At 45.8% G+C, this 18,237-nt stretch overlaps 1 protein-coding gene across 4 annotated transcripts in view; it reads right to left on the reverse strand.

The window, feature by feature from the left end:
• RBPMS (RNA binding protein, mRNA processing factor) overlaps positions 1 to 18,237 on the reverse strand; it is a 165,900-nt gene that overhangs the window by 30,900 nt on the left and 116,763 nt on the right. For all 4 annotated transcript variants that reach the window (XR_004230032.1, XR_004230034.1, XR_004230033.1 and 1 more), the window contains one exon: positions 13,850 to 14,000. Coding sequence is in view for 1 of the 4 variants with exons in the window: in XM_031941626.1 (XP_031797486.1) it covers positions 13,850 to 14,000 (151 nt within the window). In the remaining 3 variants the exon portion in view is untranslated. The remainder of the gene's footprint in view (positions 1 to 13,849; positions 14,001 to 18,237) is intronic.

Genomic DNA, 18,237 nt, shown 5'->3' on the forward strand with positions numbered 1-18,237 from the left:
AAAAGGGGGAAAAAAAGGGAGAGGAGAAAGAAAGGAAAAAGAGGAGAAGGGGAAAAAAAAAGGGGAAAAAAAAAGGGAAAAAGAAAAAGGGAGGAGAGGAAAAGAAGAAGGAAGAAGGGAAAAGGGAATGGAGGAAAGGGCAAGGAGGGAAATAAAAGAGGGAAAGGGGAAAAGGGAGGAAAGGAAAAGATGGAGAAAAAAAGAAAAGAAGGGAGGGAAAAAAGGAAAGAGGGAGAAAAGGGGGGGGGAAAAAGGGGGAAAAAGGGAGGGGGAGAAGGAAAAAAGGGAAGGAAGGAAAAGGGGGAGGGAGGGGAGGGAGAATGGGGAAAGAAGGGAAAGGAAAAGGGAGGAAAGGAAAAGTGGAGAGGGAAAAAGGAAAATGGGAAGGGGGAAAAAAAAAAGAAAAAAAGGAGAAAGGAAGGGAGAAAAGGAGGGAGGGAAGGGGAAAAAGAGGAAGGGAAAAAGGGGAAGAAAAAAGGGGGGAAGGGGGGAAAGAAGGGAAGGAGGCAAAAGAGGGAGGAAAGGAAAAGATGGAGAGGGAGAAAGAAAGGAAAAGAGGGAGAGGGAGAAAAAAAGGAAAAGAGGGAGAAAAGGAGAAAGGAAGGAAGGAGAGAGAGAGAAAGGGAGGGAGGGAGAGAGGAAAGAAGAGAGGAAGGGAAGGAAAGAGGGAGGGAGGGAGGAAAGGAGGGAGAATGGGGAGAAAGAAGGGAAGGAGGCAAAGAGGGAGGAAAGGAAAAGATGGAGAGGGAGAAAGAAAGGAAAAGATGGAGAGGGAGAAAAAAAGGAAAAGAGGAAAAAGGGAAAGGGGGGAAAAAAGGGAGGGAGGGAAGAGGAAAGAAAAGGGAAGGGAAAAAAAAAAGGAGGAGAATGGGGGGAAAAAGGGGGAAAGCAAAAGAGGGAGGAAAGAAAAGTAAGGGGAAAAGAAAAAAATGGGGGGGAAAAAAAGGAAAAAAAAAAAGGGAAAGGAAAGGAAAAAAAAAAAAGGGGGAAAGGAAAAAGAGGGAAAAAAAAAAGGGGGGGAGGAAAAGGGGAGAATGGGGAAAAAGGGAAGGGCAAAGAAAAAAAAAAATGGGGGGAAAAAAAGGAAAAAGAGGAGAGGGAAAAAAGGAAAGAGGGAAAAAGGGGGGAAAAAGGGGGGAGGAAAAGGAGGGGGAGGGGGGGGGAAAGGGAAAAGAAGGAAGGGGGGAAAAGGGAAGGGAAGGGGAAGGGGAAGGAAGGAAAGAAGGGGGGAAAAGGGGAACCATAAAAAAACAGAAGAAACCCTTGAAATTAAATTCTAAAAAAACTTTGGGCTTCCCCAGGGAACAACCCCAGTTCAAAGGTTTCTGAATTAACACCCGGTGTGGGATAAATCATTAACCAAAAGGGAAAAAAAAAAAAAAAAATAAAAGAGCCTTGGTTTATAAAATTTCCCGCCGCTAATTTGAGTTTGGGTTTTTTTTTTAAAGATTTAAAAAAAATTTTTTTTTGCTAGAAAAAAACGAAGGAAAGAATAGAGACCGTGCTATTGGAGGAAAGAGAAATCAAGCTTGAGGACTAAGGTAAGATGGAGGCTAAGGCAGTGGGGAAGCTTGTTAAGAATCAGAGCCACTACAGAGTGGAACGGGTCGGGTCTTTTTAGAAGGGTAAGTGTGGTTCAGCGGTCGCTAGGAGGCACTATAGATAGAGTGCTGGGCCTGGACTCTGGATGATCCGAATTCAAATCCATCCCCAGAGATTTCCCAGTGGGGTGACCCTGAGCAAGTCCTTTTTAACCTCTGCCTGCCTCAATTTCCTCATCTGTAAAATGGGAATAATAACACCTTCCAGTTCCCAGGGTTGTAGCGAAGATCAAATGAGCCAGCCAACGTTTGTAGAATGTTTCGCAAATCTTAAATGCTAGCCAGCTCTCCTCGCAAGTCTGATTTCACGGGGAGAGGGTTTTGCGAGGGAGGAGGCGCACTTGGCTCCATCGTGGGGGGATTTTTGCCGAGGAGCGGGCTGACCTGAAGGTCTCTGAAGTTCCTTCCAACTCTGAAGGGCTTCCTCAGGAGGCCTGGAGCCTCACTGGAACCATGCAGAAGATTAATAGGTTGCCCCGCTCATTCTCCAGTTAGATAAACAGCGAGTGCTTGGCAGGGCCGGCCAATGTCCACAACCCCCACCCCGGCCTGGCCCTGCTCCCACCCCTCGGATTCCTGAAGCTCTGCCGGGAGAGCAGGGTCTCTGAGTCGGGGCTCTGCCTGGCAGCACCGGCCTGCACATCCACCGGGTGGGGGCTCTCCGGCTGCCAGGGGGCATCCCGACTCTGTACACCTGCTCGCTTATCCACCGATGATGTCACTCAGGACCAGGCATCTGAGCTAAGGCGGCCCACCCTCGAGCTCCTTCCTAGGCACACGGGGCGGGTCTCTGGGTATCCTCCATCCCAGCAGGTCTCTCCTCCTCTCCACCACCACAGGGCCGGAGCCCCACAAGCATGGCTCCCAGCTTCCCGAGGGGGTTCCTGTGATCCCTGAGGCGATGGAGAGCGTGGGCGACTCAGCCGGAGAACTGAGGAAGGAGCTGGACCTGGGATCCAGGCGTCCTGACCTCCTGGCGGGCGTTCTTGCTACTCTCTCCTGCTGATCCTCAGGCTGTACCGGGGGATGTGAGGACATGATGCTATATATGGTCCTAACTCTCATCTGCTTATTCATCCGACAGGCCCAAGACGCGGAGGGAGGCCCAGGGCAGCAGCAGCAGCGGCAGCGAGCTCCGGGTTTTTGAGAGGAGAGAGAAAATGAGAAAAAAGAAGAGGGGGAAGAGCGAGAGCATTTCCTTCATATTCCACTTATTCAAGCCCATTACACAGCAAAAAACACTCTGAAAAAGCTTCTTTCAAAGGACATGAACAGATAATTTTCAGATGGTGAAATCCAAGCTATCTGTAGTCATGAAAAAATGCTCTAAATCACTATTGATCAGAGAAATGAAAAGTAAGACAACTCTGAGGTACCATCTGACACCTCTCAGACTGGCTAAAATGACAGGAAAAGATAATGATGAATGTTGGAGGGGATGCGGGAAAACTGGGACACTGATACATTGTTGGTGGAGTTGTGAACAGATCCAACCATTCTGGAGAGCAATCTGGAACTATGCCCAAAGGGCTGTCAAACTGTGCGTACCCTTTGACCCAGCAGTGCCATCACTGGGTCTGTATCCCAAGGAAATCATAAAGGAGGGAAAAGGACCCACATGTGCAAAAATGTTTGTAGCAGCTCTTTTTGTGGTGGAAAATGAGTGGATGCCCATCAGTTGGGCTGACTGAACAAGCTTGGTACATGAAGGTAATGGAGTAGTATTATTCTATAAAAAGTGATGAACAAGCTGATTTCAGAAAGGCACGTTCTGGCTCTGGGACCCTAGCAGTCACCTTTCCATGCCCTAGGCAGTTCCTGAGCACTGTAAGATATAGCGAGGGTACCAACCTGCACTGGCAGAAAGAGTCCCCTTTAACCAAAAAAATCAGTCTCCTGTAGGCTCCTGGAACCTACAGACATCAGTAAACCTATTTTACAGATGAGGAAACCAAGTCCCAAGCATTGTGACTTGCTCATATTCACAACTAGTAATGGGCTGGGGCAGGATTTGAATCCAGATTTTCCCGACTCCAACTCTGGGAGGTCAAATGGAAAGGGAAATTAATTGGAGAAGTAGGATTCAAATGAGAAGACCCAGAATTACCCTCCGGCTCTCCCCTCCCAAATAGAATAGCGCTTTATTAAAACCTGGACAATTCAGCAGAAAACAGACCCCTGGAGAGTCCCCAGGTATACCTCACACCCCACATGCATCTATCCGTTAAATAGATCCCATCTTCCCTGGCTCACTTGGGGTTTTCCTACCAAGAAAACAAGGAATTAGTGTAACACACAGAGCAGATCCAAATACAATAAGCTTCACAAAGCGAGGTGCCACGGAGCTGCCAAGTGATGAGCTCTCTTCCAGCCATGGCGCTTCTTCTTCACCTTTACCCTCCTGGAAACTCCCCTGCTTTGGATATCCTGGGTATTTAGCTGCCTATGAACTCCCACATCCAGCCCAAACCCAGTTTCATGAGAGGCCACCCTGAGAGACGGCAGAGTAAGCTTAACAGTCCTTAATCCGGGAGCTGTGGACTTGTTCTTAAAATATTTGGACAAATGAACTTCAATCTAATTGCTTTCCTTTGTAGTCTATGTAATTTCATCATGTACAAACATGGTTCTGAGAAAAAGCTCACAGGCTCCCACAGTGGACCATCGAGTCAAAGTGGGGTCCAAGGCACAAAAAATGTCAGTGAGCCTGGCTCGGGAAGGATGGGCTGTCTCTAAGGCAGCTCCCCCAGGCAGCCCTCAGTCTCCTGATCTGGAGTGAGAAGTGGGGACAACAAAGGAGCTTCTGGCCAATGGACCTCAATGGACACATGACCCTACCCAAGAGAGCCAATGAACGAGCAGGTTGGCTCCATCCCAACTTCCCTCCCAGTTATTCCTATAGTCAATCAGCTGCCAGACTCATTTTTACCTTTGCCACACCCATTCTCTATGGCCTCTTCTCTCCCCTCCTCCAAACAGTCAGCCACCCACCCCTTGGGGCAGACCCTCACCTGGAGCATCCCAATGGTCTCTCCCCTTTCCAATCCTTCCTATCACTGTGACTGTCACTTCTCCCCCCACTTCTGCTGGAGAACTTTGTAGCTCCCTACTGCTTCTAGGTACCAATAGGAAGGAACTCCTTAGACAGCATGGAAGGGCTCTACAATTTCTTACTTTTCTAACCTTAAATACCCTTATAATTAATTAATTAATTAAAATATGTAAATATTATATAAATATAAACAAATATAATATATAAAATATAAATAACCATTCTACACTGGTTACTCTCTGGTAGTGAGTGTGCTGAGCTGGTCTGGCCCCCACAACTGAGTTCAAGGTGGGGTGCTACCTCTGGTCCCTCCACAATAGTAGGGACCTTTGGGGCTTCCCCAGCCCCCTCAGCCCTCAGGTTTGTCCAGCTCATCCTCTGCTACGGATTATAGATAGCTTGTTCCTCTTCCTTCTGTCCCCACCCCCTGCTCAACCTTCCCCAGAACTCAGGGTCTCAGGCATGAATCTGATACCAAAAGGGGCAGCCCGGGAGGAAACTCCGTACAATGGAAGAGATGCAGACTCGGGAGCCCGCAGGGGCTTGTAGACCACCGGGTGGTCCCTTCCTGGGTCTCAGTGTCCTGATCTGTAAAATGTAGTCCCTCCCAGTTACAAAATCCCACAACCCACATGCAATTTCCTTTTCAATAGCTACAAAGGCTTGGCAAACCCAATCCCCAACAACCTCCCTGGGATAACAAATTAAGAGGCCGAGAGACTTGAACCCATTATCCCTTCCCTCTACCCAGGTGTTCCTCAAGAGGTTGTTTGGATAGCAACCTGATCTACAGCCTTCTGGACGGGTCCTTCCCCACAGAACAACATGGAGATTTGGTTTTTTAAATGGTTATTTTGTTAATTTCCTAAGAATGTGGACTTGAAAAGAAATCCCAGCATCGGGCAGCTTTCCCCAATGATCATCATCCCCCACATCTAGTTATCCAGCCTCTGCTTGGAGACTGCCATTGTTGGGAAGCTCCCCCCTGACAGGGGCCTATGTGACCTGGAGACAATTCTCAGGTCTACATATAACCCTCAGCTTTCCCTAAAAGCAAGTGGATGCAGTGGCCGTGCAGGGGAGGGCTCAGTCAGAGATGATCTGCTTTTGGCGTCCTGTTGTGTGAATGGGAATAAGGGGCAGGGGAGAAAAGAGGAGTTTCGAATTTTAAACGTGTCCAAGGAAGCTTTTCCGACCTAATTTGGCCTTGTGGCCATGTCGCCATTCCTTCAGGCCCCGGTTTGAATGTTAGGGATCGTGCATAATTAAGCCAATTCTGTCTGCCCGTGCCCACACTCCACACTTTCATAGGGCAGGAGCCTGGATGCCCCCTGCCCAAGACATGGAGTAAAACAGAGGCTGGGGCAGGACAGGGCACACCCTTCACTAGAACCCAAGCCCCTTGAAGAAGGCTGGCTGCTCATGGAAACAGATGTAAAAGAAACATTTAGAGAAATAAAGTATATTAACTCTTCACAAATCTGAAGCCAACTGAAGGCCAGCCTGGGCTGATGATCTCTGGTACAGTGAGTAAACAGCTGCTGGGGGACCACCTTTGGACTAAATCTGGCCCCAAAGGAGATGAAAAACGTGCATCTTTTTTCCACTGGAATTATAGGTGCTTGTGAGTGTGGAATATTGCATTTGATGTCCAAAATGATCCATGGTGAGCTGGTGGTTTTGCCCAAGTGTTTTGGCCCACTGCCTTTGTCCTTCTTGAAAGAGAAGATCCCACCTCCTTTGTGTCCCCATAGAAAGAACAGGGGAAGGGGTGTCTATATAAATATATATAATAGAAAAACAAGGCTGACCAGTAACACAATCAGAGCATGAGTTCACAAGCAAACACACCCCAAGAACAGACAAATGCACACCATAGACCAGAGGCAAGTCAAGATCCAAGTAAGGGCTTCCGATGGGAAATCTAATGGTCTTCCCCACTGGAAGGCCTCAGTCCATCCCACATCACATTGCTGCTGTCACACCTGTCTTCCCTCTGGTTTCTGAGAGACAGAGCCAGACCTAATATCCAGCCTCTACTGGCCAAAAAATCTGACAAAAGACTTGGGGATATTTCTTTTCTAAAAAGGAAATGAATTGATAACTTTTTGATTTCATATCATTTTAATTTCTGAATACAACCCTTTCTTCCCCTCTCTGGCCCAGTGAGCCTTCCCTTGAAACAGGGATTAAAACAGAAAAAAAGAGAAAACAGCTCCATAAAACCATAACAAGCTCTAGAAGCATATGTGATATTCCACATCTCTAGCCCTCACCTTTGGAATGAAGTTCAATCATTATAATGAGGATCCTGGATCACAGGATTTAGATCATGCTCTCTAACTGTGGGTGTCTCAGGGCTCTGCTCAGGGTCCTCTTCCCTTCTCCCTCTGGATCACTTGATGATCTCGTCAGCTCCATTTTATTTTAATTACCACCTCTATGCTGACGATTCTCAAATTTACCTATTCTGCACCAAACTCTCTGCTGACTTCTAATCTCACATCTCCAAATGCCTTTCAGACCTCTCCAACAGGATTTCCACTAGACATCGAAAACTCAATATATCTAAAACAGAACTCATTATCTTTCTCCCAAACTCTTTCCTCTCCCTCAACTTCCCTAGTACTGTTCAAGATAGCAGCATCTTCCCAGTCCACCAGATTCCCAATTTAGAACAGATGATGGATTCTTCATTATCACCCTCCATATTCACACTGTAGCTAAAGCCTATCAATTTTATCTTTATATAATTTCTCAAAATCATCTCTCTCCTATTAATGTTCCCATTAATAAAAGTAAAACTTGAGCTTCAAGTGTTCTCGATAGCTTGCCTCTTTCTTTGATGATCATAGCAACACCAGAAAGGACATCAAGCAAGAGGAAAGAAAGAAAAGTACAACAAAAAGTCCAGTAGTTCTCACATTCTCCAGATACTCTCTGGTCTAGCTGCCAGTGAGGAAGAAAAAGATGATTTTTTTTTTTTTTGGTTGCTTGGTTTTTTCAAAAGGAAGAAACTAAGTTTTTTACTTGCTCATTGTGTCACCCAGATAGTAAAGTCTCTGAACCTCTATTTAAACTTGGATGTTCCTGATTCTAGGTTCAGCACTCTATCCACTAACCAAGTCTTTTTCTTTTGCATCTCTGAACTCTCCCAAGATATCTTGGGATTTTTTGGCTAAATTTCTTTCTTAAGGAGCAGGTCTTAAACCAAAATCAATCTAGTTCTAAATGACCACCAATAGGTCCTAGGCCAAGCCCCATTTGGTCACAGTTTGGGTCTTGATTGATGCAGATTGAATGCAAATAGCAGTCATTTCTGCTTTGGCCAGAAACCCTGAGGGTCTTCCCTCCACCAAGTTTATTCATTTATTTTTTTTGGACTCGGTGAAAGAGAAGATTCTTTACCTCAATTCCTACCTACCCTTAATCACTGAATGGGTGTTGCCTCAGTCAAACTGAGACTTGGTGAAGACGTAACTTAAAAAGGCCAAGGTCTCCCACTACATCCAGGGCAGCCCGAGTCATCCTGATCTATATCTGGCCCCCGGACCCAGATGGCTCTTGGTGGGTGGGATAAGCCTGCTGACCTTGCACAGCCCTCCTTCATTCCAATTCACTTGCATGTCACAGCATCACTTCCCTGATGTCAAGTTCCTCTTTGAAAACCAAGGATGTATAATTTACATCAGATTGCTCCTGTCTTGGGAAGGGCAAGAGAAAAATTTGGAACTCAAAATCTTACAAAAATGAATGTTGAAAACGATCTTCACATATAATTGAAAAAAATAAAATAGTATTAAGAAGAAAAAACCAAATAAAATATTTGTAAGGCACTTAGCATAGTGCGTGGCGAATAGTAGATGCTATGTAAATGCTTCCTTCTCCCTCTTTCTTGAATTTGTTCTAAGTTTGTCCTCCAGGGAAGGTATATCACAGACCAACTCCGGATGAGTCCTAAACTTGCCGATATCTCACCTCCTAAAGGGGTACATCATTACCCTAGACTGGATCCCCTTTCTATCAATTAGTGTTACCAGTGTGGACCACAGGAACATCTAGAGTCCTGTTCTATAAGACAGTATCTGTAAAGGAAATAGGGATTGAGACCGTGACAATATCACAACCCAAAGAGCCGGCAAACCTCAAAATTCCCACTACCTCTACAGCAGGAGGCTGCCCAACATGACTCGCCCCCTCCATGTTCCAAAACAGGCTCTCAACATATGTAGGCCTTCTGGGGTGGAGTTGGAAGTCTTCCAAAGGACTGGGGGCATCCTCCCTTTGACACTCCCTCCTTGGGAAGGCTGCGGGCATGGGGTAGGGCAGAGGGCACCGACAGCCTCCGGACATCACAGCAAACACAGCTCTGAGAGACCCCTCAACATTCAGTGTCTCTGACCCCCGAGTCTCAGGCCTGGATGCCAGCCAGGGTAAAACAGCACTAGACAAATGGGTCAAGTCAAGCACACTGAAAGCAAACAAGGAAACAATTTCACATTTCCTTAAAGGGGCATGTGCCCGGTGGGGATTTAAGAATCTTTTAGATGGAACAAAACAAGCATTTTACTTCCAGTGGGTAGATAGAGGAGTGGGGATGGTAGATGGGGGGGGCCATACTCACTGACCCACTTCTCTGGTCATTAACTGCCTTTCCTGTACTGCCCTACCACACTGTGACCAGGGACACTGTCCAGCACTCTCTCTGGTCATCCTTCCAGGACTCCTCCTAAGGGCTAGCTGCTCAGTACTATGGGGGCCGGGGGAGGTAGAACCACACAGTGCAAGGTTGATACTGAGATTCGGTGGGCAATCCATGAGGCTGAGATGAATGAACATACTATTCCTGAAGTGGAGAGGGTGCAAGTCCAGAAAGTCCAGATTAGAAAGTGAACAAAGTGGTAGAGCAATAGATGGAGGACCGTTTCCCTGACAAACCTTGTTTTTCAAAGCTTCAGAGGATCATGGCCTTGTAGCTAGAAGTCTATTCGGAAATCATGGTATTGATGAATTGATACTAAGTGAAATGAGCAGAACCAGGAGATCATTGTACACGGCAACAACAAGACTACTTGATGATCAATTCTGATGGACGTGGCTCTCTTCAACAATGAGATGATTCAGGCCAGTTCTAATGGTCTTGTGATGAAAAGAGCCATCTACAGCCAAGGAGAGGATTGTGGGGACTGAGGGTGGATCATAACAGCATTTTCACTCTTTCTGTTGTTTGCTTACATTTTATTTTTTCATTTTTGATTAGATATTTTTTGTTCAGCAAGATAATTGTATAAATATGTACACATAGATTGGATTTAACATGTATTTTTACCACATTTAACATATATTGGACTACTTGCCATCTAGGGGAGGGCATGGGGGAAGGGAGGGAAATTGAAACACAAGGTTTTGCAAGAATTAATGTTGAAAATTATCCATGCATATGTTTTGGAAATAAAAAGCTGTAATAGTAAAAAAAAAAAATAAAATAAAAAAAAGAACAAAATCATGGTACTGTCTGTCTCCTTGAGTGCTATATTTAAAGCATGCTTCTGAGATCTCAAATAACATACTTTCCCCTCTCTCTACATAATGAACTGACCTGATGGGAGGATATGGCCAGGTGACATTTTTCATGCCCACTAAAATGTTAGATGACATTTGTTTTATAATTGAAGATACTGGAAAGAAGTATAAACCTCCTTAGAAGGAAAATGTTACAATTCTAAATAACATTTGTCCCAACTCAGACAGCATTCCTAATGGAGGAGTCATTCAGAAACAAAACTTTCCATTTGGGTATCTGACGCACAGGTAGAGAAAAGACAAATGCTTTTGGGTTCCACCACTAATCTATTACGGACCTTTTTTTAACCGTGGAAAATAGAAAATCTGCCAAGAATCTTTAAAGAAAAAAAGTCATTGATTTGAGGCAGCACAATGTGGGAGGAGTGAGGAAAAGCAAGACTCTGTTGGAAGAGTCCCAGGTTTGAATCTGACCTTCAGTATCATCCGGGCCAACTCTCACTTCACACACAGCCAAAGTGAGACCCAAAGGATTGGACCCAGGTTCTCTGACTCCAAATCCAGTGCTTTTGCACTTATGCTCAGCCAAGGAAATGTACAGATTTATCGTCATATTCCTGGAGGGAGCTGACGAGAGATGGCAATGGGAGAGCATCACTGGTCAGCATGCCTTTTCTGTTATGGAGTCCAAGGATGAAATGCTGGGGCCGGGTTCCGGACATATCCTGCAGGACTACAGCCCAGATTTTATCTTGCCCAATCTCTAAGCCTTTCAAAGATGGGAACCCCACGCCTGGAGCTACTTCTAGCCAAGAAGCCTCAGGAGTTGTCTAAGGTTCTGAGCACCTGCCAAAGAGGCAGTAGGGAAAGACTCAGAGAGCTGTCCTCCTTCTGGACTCAGAGAGGGGCCTGAGGACCTGGCAGACACTGACCGTCTGTTCTCAGATCCTCAGAGATTGTCTCTGATTCTGGGCCTTCTTCTCTGGATTCCCAGAGGGTCGCACTCCCCACATTGAGTCTATCAGCATTTCTTCAGCCCAGTAAGTGGTTGAGCAGAGGGCAGCACCCCTGTGCCCACCCAGAGTGGCTCCCAATCTCACCTCTGACAGGCTATCATGTTCATTCCCTCTGGGGCAGCAGCGTTCAGGGGATTCCTGGTGAAGCCAGCTAAATCCCAGAGGAGATATCTGGGCCCTAGGAAATCCCAGCTTGCCAAGGGGGGAGAGGGCAGTTCATCTATCCTGTCCCTGCATGCAGGTCCTTTCTTCAGCACTCTGGCCAGGCGACTGACCAATCTTACAGCTCTCACTAATGGGAGAGTTGCAGTTTGCTTGCCTGTCTCTCCCTCCATGGTTCTGTCCTCTGGGCCAGGTAGAACAAGGGAAGTATTTTCAGAAACCACCAGCTCTAGGCCAGAGAGTTCAAACTCAGCCAAAGTCCACTTGTTGGGTGACCCTCCCGGACCTCAGCTCCTCACATATAAAACAAAGGAGTTCAACTATATGGCACTGGAGGCCCTTGGAGACTTGCCATCTGTGATGGAGGAGAGTGGGAGAGGGAAGGAAGAAGGGGAACAAGCCTTTATCGGGCCCCCACGACACGTCAGTCCCTGCGATAGGCTTTTAAAATGTTCTTTCGCTTGATGTATTTCTAACCCAAACCTTAAACCAACAAAGCCTGCCTCAGTGAAGCAGTGGTGCTGGAAGATGGTGATTATGGACAACTAAGTTCCCCCTTCTCCGGGCCCATATCTTTGACCCGATTCTCATCCTGCAGATTCAAGGCCGTTGGCCTTCTGCTACGATGCTCTCCCGAGTTCCAGTTCCTCACTTAGCCCACTGGCCTGGAAAGTGAAAGTCCGGGGACACCAAGATTTCATACCCGCTTCCCTGAGCTCTCTCTTCCTGTTGCACACCCCACCCCCCCCCAAGGAGACACTGGGTGAGGACCCCAGGAGGGGAGCCACAGGGGAAGGCTCCACATCTCATGCTGCAGCTGAGGGTAAGAGCACTTAGACAGGCACAAGCCCATTATGTGGGCAGAGGAGGGGGCAGGCACTCTCTACAGGAACCCCCGGGTGGCAGGCCCTTATAATGGAGGGGATGATGGTGGTAAGGAGGAACCCGGGATGGCTAGTCCTTTCTGTCAAAGGGATGTTGGAGATGGGGCCCTCGGGACCATCTTGCCATCACCCTTGATGTGCAGGAAAAATTAGGAAGAGACTGAGATCTTCTTAACCTGATCTAGTGGCACTGACAGCAGGCAGGCCATCGGAGGAGGAGGAGGGAGAAGAAATAAGGACCAGACGGAAACAGCTGGATCTCGAGTCCCAATCCTCGCCACTGAAGGAAGCGCATAGGACCAAATGAAAGAAGTCTAGGGGATGGGTCCCACTCAGTGGGAATGAAAAATCCCATGTAGCAGTCTCATTATCCAAATTTGGACTTCATGTTCCCAATGTCCTGGAACCAATTACCATATTTTGTCTAATTATGAGTCAAAATAGTGTGATTTCAAATATGTGTGACCAGTTGGTGAAATCCCTCATTTGTACCAATGGGGACCTGGCCATACTCAAAAGCCATACAAGGAGAAATGGGAGCATTCCGGTACAGAGCTGGAAAAAGATAGGGAAGGAGAAATGGCAAGATTCAGGTTCTGATGCTTGGTCTGTCAATTATCAGCTATGTGACTTGTGGTCAATTGCTCAACTCCACTGAACATCAGTTTGTTCAACCGTGAAATGGGGATAACAGAGCCTGAGCACCGGCTCTTGCAAGGAGGCTGGGAAGACCAAGTCACAAAGCCCCCATAAGTCCTACGACATTAACATCAGCTCTCAGTGTGCATTACAAGAGTATAAGAGTAGGAGCACACTATCAGAGTTACCAGCTGAGGTCTGGAAAGACCTTGTAGAGGCCCTGGATTCCATCATCGCCTCCATGATGGAGATTACTGAGGAGCACCGAGATTCCCTCTGGGAGCCCCTTAACTGGTTCCCCCGTGTTGGTGGTGAGCCACAGAATTATTCTCAGATAAACCACCCATCTCTGTAAGACAATCTCTCTTCAGTCTAAATCAGGAATTTCCCAAACTGGCAACTCTGCTCCCAAGGGGTTTTGGAACAAAACAGGTTTCAATGATGGCTAAAAGGGGCTAGATCTCCAAGGAAATGGACCACACTCAGAAGGGCTTATGGGCTGGCCCGGAGAATTTCATCTTCCTGGTCACTGTCAAGGCAACTGCCAAGATCTCCACAGACAGCAAATCCCTCAAACAGGTTCCTCCCTCCTCCCTCTCCCCATTCCAGGAGGTATAAAAAGCCACAAGTTAATAGGTTATTTCTGCTTCATAGCCTGCTGCCGCCCAAGAATGCTCAGCCCGGTGGCCCACCTTGTGGGGCAGGGGTCCCCCATCGGGCTGTGGGCTCAGCAGGGCTCATCGGTCCTGGGCCCGGTCCTGGGGCCTGATCCGAGACTAGCCTGGTGTCTGGAACCCCAGGGTCAGTTCCACAATGGGACAAGGAATCGGAGAACACGGTTATTCACTGCTCACCATGGTACCTGGCCCCAACAGTCAAACCATGAGAGAGAGAGAGAGAGAGAGAGAGAGAGAGAGTGTGTGTGTGTGTGTGTATGTGTGTGTGTGTGTGTGTGTGCTGCTCACAACTTACATGGCTCCCTGGCGATGAACTGGGGGGCGGTACTGGGCAGAGGAGTGCTGGGGTTTGGGGTCCCGACGAGTTTGTTCTTTGCCATCTTCGTGTTTGCCTTGGCAAACTCTAGCCGCAGCGTCTGGGGAATTTCAGGATCGAAGCGAATGCCCTGCGGGGAGAAAGAACAAATGGGAGGTGTTTTCACCGTCTTAGAATCCGACCTAAAGAGCAGAAAAACAACCACCGGGGCCAGAAGACGTCCCGCATGGCACGCCTTCAATGATCCGTGACCCGCGGGGGATCAGCTCGCAGGGAGTTCAGGCATCCCGAGCAGCGTCACCCTCCGCACCCTTTCGCTGCACTTTCGGGAACACAGACTTTACTGTTCCTTCCAACGTCCTTTTACTACTTTTGTGTTTAGATGAAGCTTTAAAATGAGATTTTAAAAAATAAATGAGGATGCTCTGATACACCAGACCCTTCCCCACAAAGACTCAGACAGCCTCCCAGCAGCCTCCTAACTGAGGGCTAGCAGAAGGGAGGTCAGGCTCGCTTCTAACCCTCAGAGTCTGGCGGGGCTGACTCTGCCATCCCTGCTCTGGGGCCTCTGAGAGCTACCTTCATGCCCTGTAAGGCCACGGGGCTGCGGGTGTCCTTGGCAGGGCTCTTTTCCCCTGGCATCTCTGAGGGCATCTCCCCCACATTCCTCACACTGGTCCTTCCTAAGAGAGCAGCAGGGCCTTTCCTTCCATCCAGATACCATGCTTTCTTAGGGGTCCTCCCCCCATTTTTGAACATTGATGCTTTACATTGATGCTTTAAATTAGATTTCTGGGAAGACTTGTTAGAACTAAGGTGGGATGAAGCAAGCCAAAGAACGAATTATACAATGATTTCAATATTGTCAATTAAAAAAAAAATTTACTTTTTTAAAAAGAAAAAAATAATAAAATAATAAAATAAAACAACTTGAAAGGACTTCAGAATTAGGATTGATTTTTATTACAAGGAATGGCTTTTTTTTGGGAGAGCTGGTAATATTGTAGAGGGGTGGGACAGTGATGGTCCCCCCAAATTAAGCTAAGAGTCAATAAAACATCAATAAAAACGTAGACAAAAGAAGTGGGAAGGTCAGAAGGGAAAACAGACAAGGAAGGCAGTGTAGGGACTAATGTGTTAAGTGTGATGAACGCTGGAGAAAAAAACAACACTGTACTTGGCAGACGTATCAATTTACATACAATGCTTTTACCTCTGTCCTTTACACACAGAGAAGTTTGTTGATGACTTGTTCAAGGCCATAAGGAAAAAAATATTTATTTTAAAAAGGATTTCAAAACTTCCCTCTTACATCCAGGGCAACAGATGAAAGCGTCAACATCTGAAAAGCTGAGCCCATCCACATTTGAGCTGCAAAAAGCAGCGACTGTGAAGAGTTAGGACAAGAACAACGGGCAAGGGAAGGGGAAGGGGAATAAGCACTCATTCCCCCTGGCCTACTATGTGCCAGACACTAAGCTAAGTGTTTTTATTCCTGTTATCTCATTTGATCCTCAAAACCTCTGAAAGGTAGGGGCTATTTTACACTTAAGGAAACTGATACAGGCTTTCTACAATGTGCCTACAATGTATCTTGCTAGTCTTATTTGCCGATTCTTCTCTCTAGATTCCAGAGTTCAGCCAAAATGAATTTTTGATGATCCCAAGGTCTTGCCCCAGTATCTTTATTTTTACTAATATAATTCTCTCCCTCTTTGTGCTCACCTGACAAAACCCATCAATGCCCATCTCAAGTACAAAGAAGTTCTCCCTGATCTTTTGGTTCAAAAACAGTTTCTGTCCTTCGAGCATCTCCCAGGACTCTATTGCCCTATAATAATGTCTATGTCATAGATTATCATATTAATATTCTAGAAATATGCAATAATATAATTCCTCTATATTATAATTTATATATTATTTAATTATATATAATTTATATAATTCAATCTGCTGCTAAATTTATATATTATATAATCCAGCATCTGTTCCCGCCCTCCCCAACCCATGGCTCAAACCTTTATTGCCTCTCATCTGACTGCTGACTGCAAGAGCCTTCTCATTAGCTATCTTGTCTTCCTTCTCTTCCCTCTTCTATCAATGCTCCAAATAGTGACCAAATTGATATTTCTAAGGCATGAATCCGACCATGCCATTCACCTGCTCCAGAAGCATCAGGGGCTCCCTACTGCCTTTAGAACGCCTGTTATTTAAAATCCTTCAAGGTCTAGCTTCAGCTTATCTTTGCCAACTATTTTCACATTTTTCTCACTTGTCACTCCAACATTCTATTTCCTACCACATTAGGTTACATAATCTCCAACAGACCCTCTCGGCCAATGCATTATCACTATACTGAGTGCTAGATAGGGTGCCAAGTGGTAAAGATACAAAGAAAGAAGAAAAAAAAAAGGTCCCTTCTCTGAAGGAGCTCACAATATGACTATAGCAAAACAACCCTTGTAAATCTCCTACCAGTGGTCCTCAAACTTTTGTTCTCAATATCTTTATCCTATTAAAAATGATTGAGGATCTGTCCAAAGAGTTTTTGTTTATGTGGTTTATAGTTTTTGAGAACCACTGCTCTAAACTGATTCATTCTTCTCCCACAGCTGCCTTCCCAAACTTTCTCCTGCTTCTGAAGCCTGCCATGGCTCCTTCTCCTTGCTCAGCTGAGAATGCAGCCTCCCATTTTACAGAAAACATGGAGGCCATTCACTAAAAGCTCCCTCTGCTTCCCTTTTCTTCTTTTCCTATCATTCAGGTGCCTTCTACCATTTTCTCCCCCTTTACCTCTTTCACATATGACATGGTCCTTCTCTTAAATTAATCCATCCCATTATCTCATTTATCTCCAATCTCTCCCTGGTTAGTGGTTCTTCCCTACTGCCTATACTCATGCCTATGCCCAATCCTGATCCAGCCATTCCTGCTGACCATCAACCTGGATCTCCTCCTTTTCATGAAGGTTGCCTTCTACTTTCTCTCCTGTCGCTCTTTTCATTCTGGCTTCCAGAATCATCATGCCACTGAAAGCACTCTCTCCAATGGCTGAATAAGTGATGGTATATGACTGTTATGGAATATTATTGTTCTGTAAGAAATGACCAGCAGGATGATTCAGAAAGGCCTGGAGAGACTTACATGAACTGGTGCTGAGTGAAATGAGCAGAACCAGGAGATCATTGTACATGGCAACAGCAAGATTATATGAAGATCAATTCTGATTGGCTCTTTTCAACAATGAGATGATTGAGGCCATTTCCAATGATCTTGTGATGAAAAGAGCCATCTACACCCAGAAAGAGTGGGAACTGAGTATGGATCACAACATAGCATTTTCACTCTTTTTGTTGTTGTTGCTTGCATTTTGTTTTCTCTCATTTTTTTTTCCTTTTTAATCTTATTTTTCTTGTTAAGATAATTGCAAGATAATTGTGGAAATATGTATACATATGTTGGATTGACCACTTATTTTTTTTTTAACATGTTTAACATATAATTGGATTACTTGCCATCTAGAGGGGGAAAAGAGGGGAAAATTTGGAACACAAGGTTTTGCAAGGGTCAATGTTGAAAAATTATCCATGCATATGGTTTGAAAATAAAAAGCTTTAATAATAAAAAAGAAAGAAAGAAAGAAAAAAGAAAGTGCTCTCTCCAAAACTTCTTACTAATGATCTTAAGTGTCCAACATAAGGGCCTTTTCTCAATCATCATTCTCCTTGACCTCTCTGCAGCCTTTAGCCTTGTTGATCACTCCCTTGGTCTTTGAGACTCTCTTCTCTCTGGGTTTTTGGAATACCACTTTCTCCTGGTTCACCTTCTACTTCCCTGAGTACTCCTTCTCCGATGCAGGATCTTCAGCCAGGCTACACCTAAATCTTCCCTCTGTCTTCTTCTCTTCTCCCTCTATACTATCTCTATTGTTGAGCTCACCAACTCTCACAGATTTGATTACCTATCTAGTAGATAATTCAGATCTGTTCAGCCCTACCTTCTCCACTGGCTTCCAACTTCAAATCTTGGAACTAGATGTCCTATAGACATGAACATGATCCTTTAGCCTGTTCTTACTTTTCCCATTTACTATCGAGGGCACCACCAGCCTCCCAGGTGTTCTCAACTCCTATCTCTCAGCTCCATCCCCATATTCAATCTGTTGCTAAGGCTTAGTGATGACACTAACATCTCTTGAAATCGTCCCCTTCTCTCCTCTGATACTGCCTTCACCCCTGCCCCTTGCACACGCTCATCACCTAATATGTATACAATTGCAATAGCTGCTGCTGGGTCAACCTACCACAAGGCTCTCTCCAGACCCATCTATCTTTTCAGCCATTAAAGTGATTTTACTAAATCTCAGG

Source organism: Sarcophilus harrisii, chromosome 6 (assembly GCF_902635505.1).
Source record: "Sarcophilus harrisii chromosome 6, mSarHar1.11, whole genome shotgun sequence".
NCBI classification, from domain to species: Eukaryota; Metazoa; Chordata; class Mammalia; order Dasyuromorphia; family Dasyuridae; genus Sarcophilus; species Sarcophilus harrisii.